This window comes from Gopherus flavomarginatus, chromosome 6 (assembly GCF_025201925.1).
Source record: "Gopherus flavomarginatus isolate rGopFla2 chromosome 6, rGopFla2.mat.asm, whole genome shotgun sequence".
NCBI lineage: Eukaryota > Metazoa > Chordata > Testudines > Testudinidae > Gopherus > Gopherus flavomarginatus.
In genome coordinates, this window is record NC_066622.1 from 93,873,492 (window position 1) to 93,888,563 (window position 15,072).

General features: G+C 38.6%; 1 protein-coding gene across 7 annotated transcripts in view; it reads right to left on the minus strand.

Moving 5' to 3' along the window:
• Nucleotides 1–15,072, minus strand: part of CTNNA3 (catenin alpha 3) — a 941,808-nt gene that overhangs the window by 19,997 nt on the left and 906,739 nt on the right. For all 7 annotated transcript variants that reach the window (XR_007775063.1, XR_007775060.1, XR_007775061.1 and 4 more), the window contains 2 exons: nucleotides 13,175–13,280; nucleotides 6,556–6,690 (listed from right to left, as the gene is read on the minus strand). Coding sequence is in view for 2 of the 7 variants with exons in the window: in XM_050958306.1 (XP_050814263.1) it covers nucleotides 6,556–6,690; nucleotides 13,175–13,280 (241 nt within the window). In the remaining 5 variants the exon portion in view is untranslated. The remainder of the gene's footprint in view (nucleotides 1–6,555; nucleotides 6,691–13,174; nucleotides 13,281–15,072) is intronic.

A 15,072-nucleotide genomic window follows, 5' to 3' on the forward strand; every position in this document is an offset into this window, starting at 1 on the left:
GAGCATAACAGGGACCAGAAGCAGGGCCATGTGAAAGCGAAGGAACTGTGTCAGGCATTTCAGAAGGCCAAGGAGGCCAACAGTTAACCTGGTGCTGAGCCACAGCCCTGCTGCTTTTACTAAGAGACCCCCCCACCAGCACCCCACACACCACCACAGATACTTCAGAGAAGCCCAAGCCACAGACCCTTGGCCTGAACAGTGAGAACCAGGATGACGTGGGGGACATGCAACCAAGGATCAGCTATGCCAGGACCTGTTTGAGACTTTATTGCTGTCAAGTCAGTCCCAGCAGTTGAGCACTGGTGAACCCAGTGCAGGAGACGGATCCTCAGGTAAGTGTGTACATTTATTTCTCATTACAGTGCTAGAAGAGGTAGTGATACAACTAAAAGAGTATTTTTATCTGCTTTTCATTCCTCTGTAGAGTTAGACTAGGTGGGGTGGGGGGAATGCAGAGCAGTTTGTTTATGTACGCAGGGCTGTACCTTGAAGTCTTCTGAGAGTTCTCAATGAAACTTTCAAGGAGGTGCTCTGCGGTCCACTCCCAAGGGTTTCTGCAGATGGCAGCCTTTCAAAGGATACTTTCCCATGCCAGTCAGTGATAATTTCGGCAGGCACCATGGCAGACTAACAGCATACAGGCCAGAGTGCCTTTGGGAAGCTGGAAGCAGCTGTGCTCTCTCTGAGTTTGTTACCCTCAGGAGTGAGAGATCACTGAAAATCACCACCGCCTGTGGAAAATAGTGCCAGTATTCAGTATCATTGCTCTATATTCATAGTTGCATGCAACCAAGGAATTTCCCTCACCCTGGTGGACCATATTCACCATGGCTGGTGCTGAGAGTGGCACTGTGCACAAGCAATCCCAAGCAGAGATGCCAATGAGCATGAATTGTTTAAACTTGAGGGGAGCTCTTCTAATTGCTTTTGTGTTTGGCTGTTCAAATGCAGCAGACAGCCACTTCACTCCAGCAGCAACTTTTCCCCTTTTGTTCTCAGATATTAATCAGGAGACAGCAGACAGCCATAACCATTGGGAAATTTTTTCACAGAGATCCAATCCTGTGAGTAAACAATGCCAGCATGCCTTCAACATGCCAAATGCATATTCATCTGTCATTCTGCACCTGCTGAGCTATAGCTAATCTTTCCTTGGTGCTGTCAAGGTGGCCAGTGTATGACTTCATGAGCCAGGGGCAGTCTGGATCCTCCAGGGCCACTGTTGGCATTTTATCATCACCAGTGACAAACTAAGGGTCAGGAAAGAAAGTTTCTACTTGTAGCTTTCTGGACAGTCCTGTGTTCTTAGAGAGGCAAGCACTGTACACCTTCCCTGAACAGCCAACATTGATGTTGATGAGGTATCCCCAGTGATTCTTGCATAACCATAGAAAATAGCCCTTTCTGTTGCTGTACTCTGTGGCAAGGTGATCTGATGCCAAAAGAGGGACATACATGCCAGCTATCACTCCACTGCAGTTCAGGAACCCCACTGCTGCAAATCCATCCACTGTATCCTTCATATTGCTGAGAGTCATAGCCCTGCACAGCATGAGATGATTAACGGCCCTTCACGCTTGCATGACAATAGCTCCCAGAACAGATTTTCCAATGCCAAAATGATTTCTCACTGACTGGTAGCTATCTGGTGTCACAAGTGCTACTCTCTTTTTAATTCCTTGTGTAACACACACACATCTTCTGGCTGTGATGTTCTGTCCCATCTAGTGGTACCAAGACCACTTAAAGAGAGAGCTAAAATTAGTCTCCTCTATGGCATTAGTTAACAGCCAGTTAGCTTTTAGGTCATGTGGTAGAGGTTCATACACTAAGCTCCAGAGGTCCCAAGTTCGATCCTGCCCACCGATGACCTGGGTCTGTTGGTGTTACACTTGCACTGGACAGCTGGGATGAAGTTGACACACAGATCTGGAAATGTGGCCTTGTGCATCCAAAAATTCTGCAGGCACTGCTCATCATCCCAAACCTGCATTATGATGCAATCCCACTACTCAGTGCTCATTTCTCAGGCCCAGAAGTGCTGCTCCCCTATCTGAAGCTGCCCAGTGAATGCCACCAACAACCTTGAATTGGCTATGTCCCATAGCAATCTGTCCTGCAAGAAATCAGTATGGTTGACATTGATTTGGTTTTCCTTACAGCTCTCCAAATACCAGAGAATTGCACGTCCACTAACTGCAATGCATATGACAATCGTGTAGAGCTCCATGCTTCTGGATGAACAGTGAGGAGGGCCACATGGGTTCGTGGAATTTCTAAAAAAGGCACGAACATTATGAGATATAGATGACATTATGGGATGGAGACAGTTGCATGCTGGGAAGTTGAGCCCTTGCTCCCAGTCACCCATGAGTGATTCATTTCTGCCCCACCATTCATTGCCAAAAACTTCCCCAAAATCAGTGCACTGGATGGTGGTGGGTTGCACACTGAGATACCTACCCATGGTGCTCAACACTGTGCATCAACACAAGCTCTCCTGGTGAGCATATACAGCACCAATGCAAACAGCCAAGTATACACATGCACAAATGATGTACTATTTGGTGATGACTTTATGCTGATGTAATGTGCATCAACCAAAGTTTATAGTGCAGACATGGCCACAGGAAAGCTGCATACGGAGGGGAAGCCAGCGGCATAGGAGAAACCGCCTCAAAATACTTCCTTGCCTTTTTTTTTTGCTGTAAGATGTGCTAGTGAGAATAATGTATATCTGTCTGTGTTCTCAGGTACCTGAGTAAGTAAGTAATCAAGTATCAGAGGGGTAGCCGTGTTACTCTGGATCTGTAAAAGCGGCAAAGAATCCTGTGGCACCTTATAGACTAACAGACGTTTTGGAGCATGAGCTTTCGTGGGTGAATACCCACTTCGTCAGATGCATGTAGTGGAAATTTCCAGGGGCAGGTATAGATATGCAAGCAATCTAGAGCTAACGAGGTTAGTTCAATCAGGGAGGATGAGGCCCTGTTCTAGCAGTTGAGGTGTGAAAACCAAGGGAGGAGAAACTGGTTTTGTAGTTGGCAAGCCTTTCGCCGTCTTTGTTTAATCCTGAGTTGATGGTGTCAAATTTGCAGATGAACTGAAGCTCAGCAGTTTCTCTTTGAAGTCTGGTCCTGAAGTTTTTTTGCTGCAGGATGGCCACCTTAAGGTCTGCTACAGTGTGGCCAGGGAGGTTGAAGTGTTCTACAGGTTTCTGTATATTGCCATTCCTAATATCTGATTTGTGTAATTAAGTGTTGATGATACTCTAACATATGAAAGGAATGATGCCAGAACTCCACCACACTCACCAGCACCTCCTCAGATACAGTATTGCCATAAACTAAAATAATCCTTATGTTAGTTTGGTAGGTAAACTGAGGTATCCTTAGTTAAAATATGGAGTGTTGCTGACCATGTCTCCTTTTTCACTTCTCATTCTTAAACAGATTAGATAGTACTCAGGTGGGAAAAAAGTCAAAATAAATACCCCACCCCAAGTAGAGTTCTGACCCCAGAAAGGGAGAACAGCCAGACTTTCTATCAAGTCTGCTACGGATTTGGACATTGAAATGATTTTATGTGGAAGGTGCACAGATACAGTAGCGATGGGCGGCAATCTAAAACCTTGAGATAAAAGGGCCAAATCCACTAGCCTGAGTGGTTGGGCTAGAAGTGGGAAGATGGCTGCAGAGAGTACATCAACCAGTAGGCTGAGGTAGCCCTTCACACCCTTTATAGCTTTCACTGCAAGGCATAGAGACAGAGGACTCATAGTAGTGGACCTACTGCCCCTTCCCCCGTTTGTCTCTATGATACTCCCAGTTGCAGCTTGGGCATTCCCATTACTGGAAGCAAGAAGGGAGCAGAACTTTGCAGAGGGGCTGCTCCACCTTGCATGTTTCTACACCCAGATCGTTGGCCTCTACCTTGTACAGTAAAACCCCAGCAATTTTAATACCAGGAGGCCCACTTGCAGAGGCAGGATTTGCTTCAATTGTTTTTTTTAACCACTATTAAAAAAAACCCAGCGCAGAAGCTCAGCCATTTTTGAACAGTCGTTGATTTTGTCTCCCTCTCAATTTATTAACAGTCCTGCTTGCTTTAGAGCCTTCCCCATCTGACGTATTTCAAGATCTCATATTCCCCTCCAGATGAAATGAGTCCCTGCAGTCACTTTTAAACACTGGATCCAAAGAGTCTTCAGTTACACATACATTGGAACTATGAATATAAGACAGCAAATTGGATTTGGTGCTCCATTTTTACCTAAAAATGATAGTTGTGCACAGCCTGTTTCAAATGCTCTCTCTACCTCAACAATAATAATTGGGGAGAAAATGACAATGGGAAAAATTATTAAGCTTTAAGCTTACACACCACCTGTGCTGTGCCAGGGCATTTTATACTTTTATACTGTCACAACAGTAAGGACTAGCTATAACCATTATTAAGTACTGATAGGTATATAGTCCCTTAGGATCAGATCATAAGCCCCCTGAAGAGAATGGAAGTCTTTCCATTGATTTCAGTGGGTTTTGGATCAAGACTTTATATTGTCAATTTCTGAGAGAAGGGGCTGCCTTTCTTTGTTTTTTGTACAGAGCCGAACACCTCTGCATTTAACAAAATACTTCATGAGCATTTGCAGGGATTTAATCCTTTAGTAGAGTAGCAGCTAGGATTTCACTGCCCCTGGCCCTGACATAGCAAAGCCGGTAAGCACATGCCCTTACTGGCTAGGGCTAGATTTATGTATATAATTAAGTGCTTTGCTGTACCAGGGCTTCTGGGATGTAATACAGCTGCACTCAAATTAATAGGAAAAGGATTGAACCTGTTTTTTCTCTTGGATTTATGAGTTAAGTTGGGTTTGTTTTTAATATCATTTTTGTTGTTTATTTTGCATTTTAGAATGCTGACAGAGAACAGCAAGTGTCAATAGAACAAAACCCAATAAACATAGTATTCCTTAATATCACTTGATATTTATATTACAACCGGGGGAGAGGGAGATTTTCCTGATGAGAGCACCCAAAGAAATGATGGGTAGAGGAGACAAAACCAGAAAATTTAATCCAAAATGCAGAATTCTACCTTTCAAATTGTCACAAATTCATCACTGGCCACAGTATTCAGAAATGCAAATTATGTAGTAATTGTGATGTGGTTTAAGGCACCATTTTTAAAAAGAAAGAAGAAAATGAAAAATAAAACACAATTTCATTAATTTACAACCTAATTAAAATCCAACATTTTTTTTTTCAAATAAAAAACTACCACAGCATGCAGAATTACATTTCTGCAGTCTCCGAAGATTGAAATAGGTCATCAAATTCTCATCCAATATGACCTTCAGGATAAACTACATAAACTGATCCAATTTAAGTCTTGTCTAAGCGGAAGAGGATTCATGTAACATCTAGTTAGATTATAAGACCAAAAAAAACCAAACAAACTGGTCCAAGTTTAAAAAACAAAATAATTCAGTCCCTGAAAATGTAACCAGAGCGTGCATGGAGACCATAGAGAAAATCATTGTTGCATTCTAGAAATTATTGGTTGTATACCTTTGTCGTTACATTCTAATACGTATTTGTTCATATAACTTCAAGCATTTGTGAGCATGGAGATAGATAGGAATAAGTATTACTTAGATTGCAAGTTCTTTGGGGCAGGGACCATTTTTCTTATGTGTTTGTACAGCACTGCACACAGGTCCATGACAGATCCTTGCTCCTAGGCACTACCTCAGCACAAATAATAACAGCACAATGAAAAAGATTGTTTCTTCACTGATAAATAATCTGAATACTCAAGGCCAAACTATTCTGCTAAGTGAGTTGCTCTCTTGCAGAAGGACAGAAATTCTACTAATTGGTGCTCAAAATCATAGCAATGGCTAAATTGTAGTTATCTACCCCAGCCTGATGTCCTCAGGCTAATGCAGGTCCAGAAATCTAATTAAGCACCAACTTCCCTTGTTCTCAGGGTTTTTTGGGTTTTTTTTGGCTCTCTTACTCTCACATTGCAACAGCCTGACTAGAACCTCCCCAGTCAATTCCTTAGGAGCTGAGAACAACAGCTCCCAAATCAAAAAGTGAAAATATATAGAAAGAAATCCATGGGATGAGAAAGATGCAGCATTAGGTAAACACACATTACCTCAAAATGGGTCTGATTTTCTAAAACAATTTTACATCAGTGTCTCTCTATTGGAGTTAGTTATTTCAGTGTAACAGAATGAAGAATCAGGCCGCTTGATATCTTTAAAGACACCAGGCCTGATTCTCTACTGCCTTGCATCATCTGTGATATTACACAGCTGTACAATGTGGGTGTAAAATGTTTTCCTTCTGATTTGATAGTGTCTTGTTCTCACTTTGCTCGGGTATAAATGACAACACAAGATATAAACCAGTGGGAAATAAAATAAGGACCAGAAGACTATAAGACTACATTTCACAAATGCTACAAATTCACTCCAAAATTTGAAATCTATAGCTGTACCTAGCACAGAAAGTATCCTCTGGACTCTTTTTTACTTACAGCAGACATGATGAGCTCTCCACTGAGATTCTGGATTTCTGCTTTAACTTGACTGCAGATTTTAAGCTGGTGACAATAGAGCTTGATCTGTTCCAGGTAAGCCAATACATCATGTTTACATGATTGATCTGAACACTACACATTAAAAAGAATAATGAATAAAACACTTTCTACAAATTCTTAATCATTTCAATGTTCAATTATTAAGTTTAAGATTTAATCTTTTCTAAACTCTCAGCTCTCCAACATAGTGTGTTAATGTCCAAACCAGTGAACATATTTCAAAGGTGCATTCAAAATTTAGTCCCAGACTTTTATCAGATTCATATTCCCTTTAGGAATGTTAATTGTAATTGCTCTCTAATGTAGTCTTGCTCTCCACTGCTCTAAAGTTTGGTTATTTGCTAATGTTGTGAACCTTTAAAACTCTACAAACAAAGATGTTCACAGTAATCCCAAACTTCATTGCATTCACCCATCCTTAATTCAAGATTACTGGAATTGCCTTAGCCATAGTTCTAGCTGAGTAGCTTTCACTAGTTCATGAAATTACTACTTTCCTTCAGCACCTAAGAGGCTCTGCATTCATTTTTGCAGTATTACTTACCATTTACTTGGCAAGCTACATGGACTAATAACAGTGGAAACCCACATTAATAGATGGTTATACTATAAATGAGTCTAGGCTACGGCCTCTATCCTGATGCCACTCAAGGCAATGACAAAATTCCCATTGACATTGGTGGGAGAAGGAGTAGGTCATAGTTGTGAACAATATCTCATGGTCAATTCTCTGTTTTTATGGTGATGCTCATACTTTCTATGAAGTCTTCTTTTTACTCTTTCATGACTTCAGAGGAGTGATGAAGAATGCTTTGAGGTAAATCTCTCTCAGATGAACAGACTATTCACATAGTACCGGATTTTCATTTACACTAAGGCTACTATTCACTGCTATGGCAGTATAGACGGGTCTTAAAGGGGTATTGAATCCCTATACATTGCCAGAGCAGTATGAAATAGCCTTACTGTAAAGGCCAATACAGTCTTTGAGAGATTTGTGTATAGGTTTTTTTACTGTAGATACCATGAAAATGTAGTCAGTTTCTTTTGATGGAACATTGTGTCAATACTAGTATATTTTAAAAAAAAAGATACATTTCAACCAATTGTGGTAGACCTGACCTTTTGCCGTTGATGGCTAGTGCATCATACCTTTATGCTTCCTGATAGAAAATACTGATAGTGTCAGTGTCAATAGAGCATAAGGCCCATCCAAGTTTCTGCTGTTGAATAGAAATGACTCCTGTGCTGTCTTGCAGAGTGACGCATGTTATACACAAAGATCCTTTGATATAAAATCCACAATAGGTAACACTATGAAGGAGCATCAGACTGCTTAATTCATGAGATACCTCGGGGAAAACCCTGGTCCTTTTAAAGTCACTGGTACTTTTCCTAGTGAGGCCAGGATTCACTTCACATTATTATAGAGTAGAATTTAAAATTCTATTTATGAATTAAAAAACTGCATGTTTGAGATTTAGAAAAAGAAAGCCAGGAACAATCACAAGTTTAAAAAATGAATCACTGGCTTGTAAACCTGAAAGATTCAGTACTTCCTCCTAGATCTGAAAAAAAAAACGGTACTGCTTTTTGGCCTTAATGCACTTTGTAATTAATGAGTTTAACACAGCTATCACAGTACAGAACAGGCAGCTTGTGTAAACATTGTTTATTTCTGTAACTGCAGTTCCTTAAAATATGTCCTTCCAGTCATAAACAGCTGTAAGCATCAGGACTAACTGTATGGAGATGAAATATGTTGACTGGAACCATCTATTCAGTCCTCTACAGTTTTTTTGTAAAATGACCTGTGATATTTATTTCCACTTGGGCAGATCCCAGAGATGGGCAGATAGGACTTTGGTCCTCATTGACTTCAAATAGCAGTAAAATTGAGCATATAAGTCTCCAGTGCAGAGGCAATGATATTTAAAATTCAATGTATGTTTAGATAGGATGAACAGTGAGGTGGCAAAATTTGCAGATGGCACAATATTATTAGGATAGATAAGATTAGAGAAGAATATTGTGAACTCCAGAGACATAACAAAGCTAGGAAAATGGATGGAATGATGTCAGTGTTGACCAATACACATCTGAAGGAATAATTTTAATTACTGATATGTATTACTGGGATTAAAGTAACTGTAACCACTCTGAAAAAAGGCCTCGGTTTCACTGTGGACAACTCAGCAGAAAGCTCTGCTAAGTGTGCCATAGAGGGCAAATAAAAAAAATGTTACAATATATAACAGGTTAGAAAATACTACTGAGAATATTGTAATGCCATTATATTATTTGTTGTTAAGATTTCACCTTGAGTGGTGTTCTTTGCTCATCCCATCTGAAAACAATACATCAGATAGAAAGGTTCCAGAGATAGGCAACATATATGAAGAGAAGCATGGAAAACTTCCATATAAGGAGAGATTGGAAACATTAGGTCTGTTTAGTAAGAAGATGAATAGTTATGAGGTATGAAAGAGATCTATACAATAATGAATGTCATGGAGAAGGCCATTAACCTTTTCTCATAATAGAATTAAAAATGGAGTAGCCAATGAAACTAAGGCAACACATCCAAAAGTGACAAATATTTTCCGCAGCTCAAACTTGTGGAACTCATTACTAAATGATCTGACTGAGCCAAGAGCTTAACGGCATTTCAAAAATGAAGAGACATTTATATTGGTAATCTGAGTTACATTAAACAATAAAATAATACAAGGAATATAAACCCTCATGCTCAGGGATTAAGTAGCCAATTATTAACACATGTTAGAAAGAAAATTCCTTTCTGGGCAGGTTATTCTATTAGGGGTTTCCTACACATCCCTCTGAAGCATCTAGTACTGGCCACTATTACATACGAGACCAGATGGACCAATGGTCTGTTCTAGTATGGTAATTACTATGTTCCTAGCATTTATCATCCCAGAAAACAACTGATAGTTACCAGTTTAATTCTCACACTGAGAATAAGTTTCAGTTAGATACAGTGGCAAATTACAAACCATTTGATTAGAGAGACAAGAATAAGAGCTCTGTGTAGCTTGAAAGCTTGTGGTTTTACCAGTAGAAGTTGGTCCAGTAAAATATATTACCTCACCCCCTTGTCTCTCTAATATCCTGGGACCAACACGGCTACAACAACACTGCAAACAAAAGGGTTTGATTCTGTACCTATTGAAGTCAATGGGATCCTAAATTCAACTAGAAGACTGGCAAGGAGTGGAGCAATCTGTAATAATGTCTGTAAAATCCTCAAAATGGTTTGATAAGTGATGCAATAATTGTGAATACAGTGAAGCCTATATTGAAAATCAAGGTGAAAAAGTATTTCCATTAGCCGCTGGCAGAACAGTAGCACAAAAGATCAATACAAGTTATTCTGCAGGAAACTTTGACCATACGTTTATTGGGTTCTGATTTTACTACTTTACCAAAGAAATAAATGTCACTTCCTTTGCACGTGAGCTGAGCTTAGTGATGATTAATGCCTTGTATCACAATAGTAGTTTGCAGTATGTTCTCAGCAGCTGTATATAAGTTTTAAATATGTGTTTAATGTGACATTTAACATTTCTGATTGTCTCTTATTTATCAGATAATTATTTAAAAGAATTTATTGTTAATCTTACCTTTAGGACAGTTTCTTTTATACGTGTGGCATTTGTATCTTGATGAGGAGATTTCCTATCTATTAATATAATGTTTGTCCTTAATTCTTTGATTTCTAGAGCACAACAATTATTTAAATTTGAATTTTATACAATATTGTGGGCATCTTCAATGACAATTTTAATCTCTAGCAGATTCAGTAAAAAGGAGATGTGCTGACTATGTTGCCATATGACTTTCAGGTCACAAATTAGACAAGTGATTTTAGACAAGTGGTTCAGAACAACCTTATGTTAACTAAGTTTGCTAATTATTTCTTTATGACTAATGTGTGTTTACATTGTTGCTCTGTTGAGTATGCTCAGAGTTGTTAAATCTGAGTCATCTTAATAATAAAAATGGGTTGCAATGTGACTGAATTATGCTACTTGTACAGTACTGTCACATTTATTAAAAAAGAATAAGAGAAAAAATGTAGTTTTTTAAAGTAAGGAACCAAAGGTATTGCCAAATGGAGAACCTGTAAGATTCACTTAACCTAGTTCATGGGAAATTTTTCCAGTTTCACAATTCTCAATTTTGATTCTTCAAAACTGTGTACAGCCTGAACCAAAATCATTCATTTGAAACTACTGTTCTTTATTAACTGCAAAAGGTCAAAGAGCTACAGCACTGACTCTTCATTACACAGGAATTGTTTATTTCAGCTTCTCTTTCACTTTTGAAGCTAGGTGAAGAAAATAAAGTAGGGGTTTGTATGCGGAAAACACTATCATTCACTACTGTTCTCTTAACTGCAAAGGCAGCCAGACTAATAGATTTGGGCTATGAGAGGATTGTGAATAGCAAACTGATGTGGTCCAACTAAATGACAACATTAGATGTGACAACAAATAAAAATGATTTAGTTATTCTCAGTTCAGGCTGCAGCTTCCTCAACTGCATATGATGTGGTGAATAGAAGCATAGCTGAGAGAAATATGTGTTCATAAATTCATGCTAATAATAATATTTTTGAACAATTATTTGAAAATTTGTGTGCCAGAGGAGTATACAGCATTTAGAGTTTTGATGTAAAGAAAATAGTGAAGACAAATTAATGTTATTTAGAGCTTATTTTTGGTTCAACAGAGGAAAAATCCTTTCCATACACACCTTTTGTTTTTGCTGTATAGAATTTACATCCTAATTTAATACCTAGTTTTAAGCTATATATAAAACAATAACATTGTCAGTGAAATTATAACAAAACTGGTGGAAAAGAAAGATATCTCACTAAAGCTTAATTTTCTGTTATTAAACATCTTGACTGAAAAATAGTTTACAAGCCTTATCTTTGGATTTGATGTCCCATTTTACTCTGCAACAGATCTGTGACTGTCATTCTTAAATCTCAATGTACAATTGCTAAAGAGAATCTTGACCAAAAAAGCTCTAGTGTAGTGCAGATGGTGAAAGGATGTATATGCTGAAAGACCAGAAAGAGGGATAACTCCTCTATCTTTCTACTTAATTGTTCCTCTGAGCACAAGTGCACAAACTAATAATATATACCTCTTGAAGTGTTTACTTAACTGGAGTCTTGAGAATAATGTGGCAGAGGACAAGAAAGATGAACAATCTGCTGCTGTTATATATGTTGTATAAATAAATAAGAGCTACATGCTACACCATGAAGAGAGGGAAAGATGGGTGGTCTATTAGAGAGTAGAAGAGCAGAGATTCCGGGGCATGTTTGCCTGGACACGTAAGACAGCCATAGAGTTGCTGTTGATGATCAGGATGGGGCGGTACTGAGAATCGAATGCTACAGCTAGATAAGGACTAAGGACTGGCTCCTCCTGTGTGGTGCAGTTGCATTACACTGCATTGCTTACTGGCACAATCTAGTCCTAAAGCCTGTTTCATTGGGGAATATCACCTCAGTGAAGAGGTGGCATACTGCTAATGCAAGGTCTCTGCTTACTCACCTTCCATTCTGCCAGCTCAGCAAAGAAAAGGGCACATGGCCTGGATACCTGTGAGCTATGCTGATGATGGTCTGCCTTTTTAAGCTATCTGGGTCTGTTGTAATCCATCAAAAATTAGAGCAACCTTTATGTTGTTCTAACACATCACTTTGGGACAGTCTTGCACAGAGCAGTACCAGGATCAGGGGAATGTAATGACAAGCTCTCTGCCACTTTTACACACATTTACTCCGCCTAACTGAGTTTAGGATCTGGCACTAAAACTTTCCACTGGATCATCACATGGTTTGACTCCAGTCCAAACTGCATGAATTATCCTTTTTCAGCACTATGCTCTGCAGAGGGTGTCATAATAGACACCTGTTCTGGGCAGCCAACAGCTCATGGTGGTGATTGCTACAAGAAGGGGAAGCGATGCTTAAAGACAGTACAGAGGAGCATCAGTCACATTCCATTTCTTAGAAACCCCTGGTCTGAACAGTCATGTTACATTCACCTAGTGTGATGTGAACCCTATCTCATTAGAATTCGAATGATATCTATTCCCTGCAAGTACCCAAACCCCTCAGCGCTACTGTTTAGACAAGCAGAGGGCAAAGCTTTAACTATACAGTAGACTGTATGACTTCAACTGTTGTTGAAGACAATGGAGGGGTCTTAATAAATATGCTTTACCATGCAGCTAAAGCTTTGCATTCTGTTTAGTTTAGCAACAGGGGTTGCACTTACTTTAGAGAACCAATACACATATTCAAGGGTGGATTAAGGCAGGATCTAGAAAATCTGGGACCCAGAGATCCATGGGAGATATGGTCAGTGCTAGAGAGTGAGGGAGAAAGAATAGGAAAGGCAGATCTAGACATGCCACTAGTATTTCTGCAAAGTGACCTTTTAATTGGCTGGATTGAATATGGGGACGATTTAATGTTAATACACCTCTGGATCAAACTTAAATGGCATACCTGGTTGGCAATCTGTCGTGCCAGCACATCCATCCTGGATCCAGACTCTGAAATCATCTTTGCTGCGTTAATCACATCAGATGTATTCTTCAGTGGGCCTCTACCCCTTAAAATGAAACAAAGTTAATTGCGTCATATAGCATATAGGAATAGAGTACCCAGAAAAATAGGGATGGAAAAAAAACTTTTATTAAAACAACTCATTCAGAATTAAAATCAAACCTTATTATAGGTTCAATCAACATGATTTCATTTATGCCCCACAATCCTGTGCTTCATGGCTTCAGCCTGAAGTGGGAGCATTAGAATAGTGTCACACAATATTATTACTTTTGACCCAGTCAAAACACAGAGAATTAGAAAATTTCACAAACAAAATCACGCAAACTGAAACCTTGAATATATGAGATTTCCAGCCCAAAGAGGTTGGATTACTTTCAGATAAGGATACAAAAGGTGCGTACATTTGTCCAAATCTCAGAATTAGAGATAAGCAAGTACATGAACAAATTTGGTGGTAATTTTCTCAAGTAAAAAATTGAATTTGCATTCCCTGTGTTCAAATCACTTTTGCATTCACTTTCCATAAGTATTCTAGTGAGTGAGTTCAGTGGAATTGTTGTAGAAGCACTAAATTATAGGTAAAATTTGAAACAGGAAATGTGGATATTTGCTCTGGAAACTTAATTCTAAGAATTATGCTTATCCAATAAGGGAACAGAAACAATATAATATGAAATATGCTCCAGCCAAAACTCACCAATACAGCTCAAGTTTCAGATATCAAATACTTTTGGCACTTCAAAAATAATGTACAGACTGACAAACTCACAGATGATTCGAAGAACAATTTCAAATGTGAGACTCCTAAGATGCAAGGAGTTTGCAAGGAGACTGCATTTTGTTGTTATTATTATTATTAGAGTGCCTACGAGCATCAGGACCCAGTTATATGATGTGCCGAACAAACACAGAAAAAATATATAGCCCCTGTCCCAAAATTAGTTCTTACAAATCATTTGGTCAGAACATTATGAGGGTTACTTTTCTGTGAAAAGAAGTGTAATTATAAAGGTGTCTGAGTTGCTTTTTTAAACTGGGTGACCTAAGTGCAAATTGTCCAAAAAAGACAAATTAGTAATTGCAGTAGTACTTAAAACAGCTATTTGGCATCCATCACCAGGATATCTGATCTTTATGTTATACCTCAGCATATTTAATATTAAAATATGGATATTTCCTTAATTTAAAATAAACTTTATCTACTATTTCATTATTCTTCACACATATATCAAAACACGAAACACACAGTGCCTAGGTTAAATGCACCTTATCGAAACCGACTTTGCTTTTCTACTGGTTTCATAGAAACACATTTCGTTTCATAGTTATCAAACATCTATAGAGAACTTAAACATGTACTTAACTAAACTTAAACATGTACTTAAACTAGCTAGGCTTCCTAAAGGCAATGCATTAAATTTTAAGGGCTGCAACACTGGACAAAGGTTACCTTAATAATTGTACTTCAAAATATAGATAATGGGAATAATAGGCCAATTTGCTTACAGTTTTTAGTGTACAAATGAGCCAAACCATTGGAGTATTTTTCTTCATTTAGCCTCCAACATGCTCATGCAAAAATCATATCCAGTGAAATACCTGCATTTTGTGGTATTAATGTGATTAATCTTTTACTTGTGTTGTTAATTAATGTATTGTTTGGCAAAGAACTACTTATTGATCCTTGAACAGAAATCATATTTCACAAACTACAGTTCCTTATTATTCCGAACTATCAAGACTATATCTCAAGAAAGCTACAATAACATAGATTTTTGAATTATTTCCATTTGTACTACTGTACAGAAAGCAATTTTATTATTATGGAAAAACTA